At 41.2% G+C, this 3,291-nt stretch overlaps 1 protein-coding gene across 1 annotated transcript; it reads right to left on the reverse strand.

The window, feature by feature from the left end:
* Positions 1-215: 215 nt before the first annotated feature.
* Positions 216-2,302, reverse strand: PGCKA1 (PDCD10 and GCKIII kinases associated 1). Its single transcript, XM_010169043.2, has 2 exons — positions 2,262-2,302; positions 216-1,167 (listed from the first exon to the last, which is right to left on the reverse strand). Exons 1-2 carry the CDS (start codon positions 2,291-2,293, stop codon positions 216-218), a joined length of 984 nt encoding a protein of 327 aa, XP_010167345.1. The 5' UTR covers positions 2,294-2,302.
* Positions 2,303-3,291: the final 989 nt, after the last annotated feature.

Below are 3,291 nucleotides of genomic sequence, written 5' to 3' on the forward strand. Positions count from 1 at the left end.
AGAGAAGTTAGTATTACCATTAGCCAAGGGAGCACTTCTGTACCTCAGGCAGTAGAAAATAAAAGGCTGTATAACACAGCTGAAAGGACAGTTTAGTCCCAAATCCTTTTATATATGCTGTTCATAACAGCTGTCCACATGTGCTGTACATGTGTTCATACAGATCCAGAAATAAAGTCTAGATCTTACCCAGTGTATTAGAAAGAAACCTTCATCTAGTACTTGTCGTCATCTTCCAGGTCTTCCCCTGCAGTTGCAGCTTCCAGTGCAGCCAGAGCTGCTGCTACTTCCGCATCTTCCTCCTCAATTTCTCCATTGATGTCTTTGTGGTTGGGATATGTGGGTTCCTGTGCTACTTTGGTAACAGCCACGGCAGTGATGCTGTCAGGGGTGCCCTCACTCAAACTTGTGGAGTCAGTTTTGAAAGGTTCAATACTGCTTTCCTTTATAGGCAAAGGTGGGGTTACACAGAGGTCCAGATCCTGTATTGCTGAAGGGCCAATGTTTTGGTCTGAATGTGCACAATTGACTGAAAAGCTACCTTTTTCAACATAGTTCCTGGTTTCATTGCCATTTTGGGGATAATCAATATCTGGCAGTTGTATGGCATTGTCTTGTGTCTCCAGTATTGCACTTCCTTTGAGAAAGATGCTATCTTCTGCAGACCGGGAGTTCCCGTCTTGAATACTGTTTGGCTCACTGCAGGCTGCCTTCCTCTGCCCGCCTGCCTCTGGGTCAAGTCCTTGGCCAGACCCATCTGATGTGCTGTAAAAGTCTCTCGTGCTGGCTGAAGAAGACTCTAACTGGCTGCATGTTCCCTGTTCACTCGTTTCTTTCACTGGGTTTGTGTTGGGATTGAGCGTGGGATGCACTCCAGGGCAGGAGTTGCCACCATTGACTGCAACATCAAGCTTTGCAACGCAGTTCAGGAGGCCATCCTCTTGAAAATCATTGCCTCTGTGGTTCCAGAGAGTTTCTTTTGTGCTATTTACCAGATTTTTATTTTCTGTTCTGTTTAGCTCTTCCTTCTGGAGTTCACCTTTGTGTTCTTGAATTTCACTATTCTCTTTGAATTTGAATTTGTTGCTGGCTTGCTCACTGTTTTTGTAGCTGTTTACTTCATTAATGCATCCAGGTGATTGTACTTCTTCTGGATCAAAAATATAGCTGAAGTAAGGAAAATTTGTAGAGGAAATGTTAATTATGCTGTTAATCCTTTTTCTAATTATATTTATTAAGCTTAATTTTTAATCTGGAGATCTTGAGGAACTGGTGTCACTAAGCTTTACCTGGGGTCCTGAGAATGAGCTGAACTGAAGAAATGCTGAACTACGCTGTAGGCTGCTGTCTCCAGGGACTGACCATAACTAACCCCTGTAGTGAGATTCAGCAAAAAAGAGGATGTCAGAACCTTGTACTAGCTGTTGCATGCTTCTAGCTTTATTTTTTATTTTCTCTGGGAGGGTAGATTAACCAATGAATAGTCATTACATAGATTGTTAATATGTCCTCATGTAGCTGCTGAAATCTCTCCCTTTTTCTTTTCCTGGTGTTCTTCCTTTCAAATCTTATCGTTTTGTCTTTTTTAAAAATTATTTTTATCCCCTACTTTTTCCTTTTTTACTTAATTTTTCTTCTTGCTCCTAACTTTTCCTTGACTTAATTCTTCCAGAGCCCCACTCTTTTGTCTCCTCTTTCTCTTGCAGCACCAGTTTTCTCTCCCACTTCCTTACCTGTTCTAGAGATGTGGCCAGGCGAAAGAGTAACTGTCAAGTGGGGCTGAAGTGTTGTCTGTCTAAAACTAGCTAGTTTTCCTCTTCAGGGAGACTTTTAATGTGGGAATTGTTCCCACAACTAAGTACATTTAAAAGCTATGATGGAAGCAAGGATCTGTAGTTCATTTTCATTGCTTAGGAGAGAGGGAGGATCTGACAGTCTGTGCTCCTCATTCTACAGAATTGAGGGAAGCTTATGCTACCTAGTGAGAAAAAGCTTTGCTGAAGATGGGTTTTCAATGCCACACAATTTTTCTGTGGGATAGGAATTATAGGAATTGACCTCAATTACAGTAAATCAAGAGGACACTCACAGGAAATCAATATACCTATGCTCTGGTATGACTTTAAAGCTACTGTAAACTTCAGGGGGAAAGTTCCAACCTTGTAAACAGGCTTAATTTAAGCAACAGGTGTAGGGGAGCACAGGCACATGTTTTAATGCATTTCTTTTATTCAATCTAAGCAGCTCTTGTTCTGTTGTACCTTCGTATCATTTTGCAGCACCTGCACCCCATCTGGATTTTCTTTAATCTGAAAAGAGAGAGAGGGAAGGCAAGGGAGAGGGGAAATGAGTGAAGTGTTATGAAATTAATGTATGGGCAATCGCATTGAAAATGATGCTCATGTTTAGAAGGGTTTTATTAGCTGAAAAGAAAGGTGCCTACATAAGAATGGTTGCACTACAGTTCAGTTACTTTCTAGACTGCTATCTTGCATTGACAGTGGCTTTGAGTTGGGGAGAAATCTGGGGAAGAAATTAACAGTTCTTAAACAGGTGGTGGTGGTCTCCCAGAATATTTTTCCTAAGCAATTTTATGATTTGGAGAATGGTAAGTCAGAGGGTAGTGTTTTGTTTGGATTTGTGTATGTTTGTTTTTTAATTTGGCAGCTATTGATGGATTTCTCTTCCATGAATTTGTCCAGTTGTTTCCTGAACTCCAATAAACTGCTAGAATCTACAGTGTCATTTACTTGGGAGTTTCACAGTCTTGCCTGCGTAAAGAAGCACCTGCTTTTGACTTGAACCTGGTTCTTACTAGCAGTATCTGATGCCTTCTAGTTCTTAGATTAAAACAGAGGGTGAGCATCATGTCCTGTTGTCACTATAGTACAGATCCTGTACTACCCCTTTGGTTTTGATACGCAGTCTGAAGGATCCTCATCTTTTTAAATGTTACCCATACTGATGTTATTTCATGCCTATAGATTGTCCCTGTGGTGGTTCACTGGCTCTTTTGCAGTTCAACATCCTTTTTGGATGAGGTATGGGAACCACAAATGCAGAGTTCTCAAGGTGGGTGGAACTACAGATTTATTCCTCCCTAGTAACTCCTGTCCCCACTCAGTTGGCTCGGTGACAGCTGCTGAGTACTGAGGTGACATTTTTGTGGAACTGTCTCTTAGTTAGGAACAGACATGTTGCTAGGATTGGAACTTTATTATATGCAATATGTCGCATCTGCATTTTACTGTGGTACATTCTTCAGAGTTTGACAAGAGCTACCAGAATGTT

Source organism: Antrostomus carolinensis, unplaced genomic scaffold, assembly GCF_000700745.2.
Source record: "Antrostomus carolinensis isolate BGI_N321 unplaced genomic scaffold, ASM70074v2 scaffold24485, whole genome shotgun sequence".
NCBI classification, from domain to species: domain Eukaryota; kingdom Metazoa; phylum Chordata; class Aves; order Caprimulgiformes; family Caprimulgidae; genus Antrostomus; species Antrostomus carolinensis.

What these genes read in the sequence shown, in the direction of transcription:
- PGCKA1 (XM_010169043.2), bottom strand. Translation starts at nt 2,293, where the DNA reads ATGGGGTGCAGGTGCTGCAAAATGATACGAAG. An exon ending in TGCTGCAAAATGATACGAAG is followed by an intron (nt 1,168 to 2,261) that starts GTACAACAGAAC and finishes TCCTTACTTCAG; the next exon opens with CTATATTTTTGATCCAGAAG.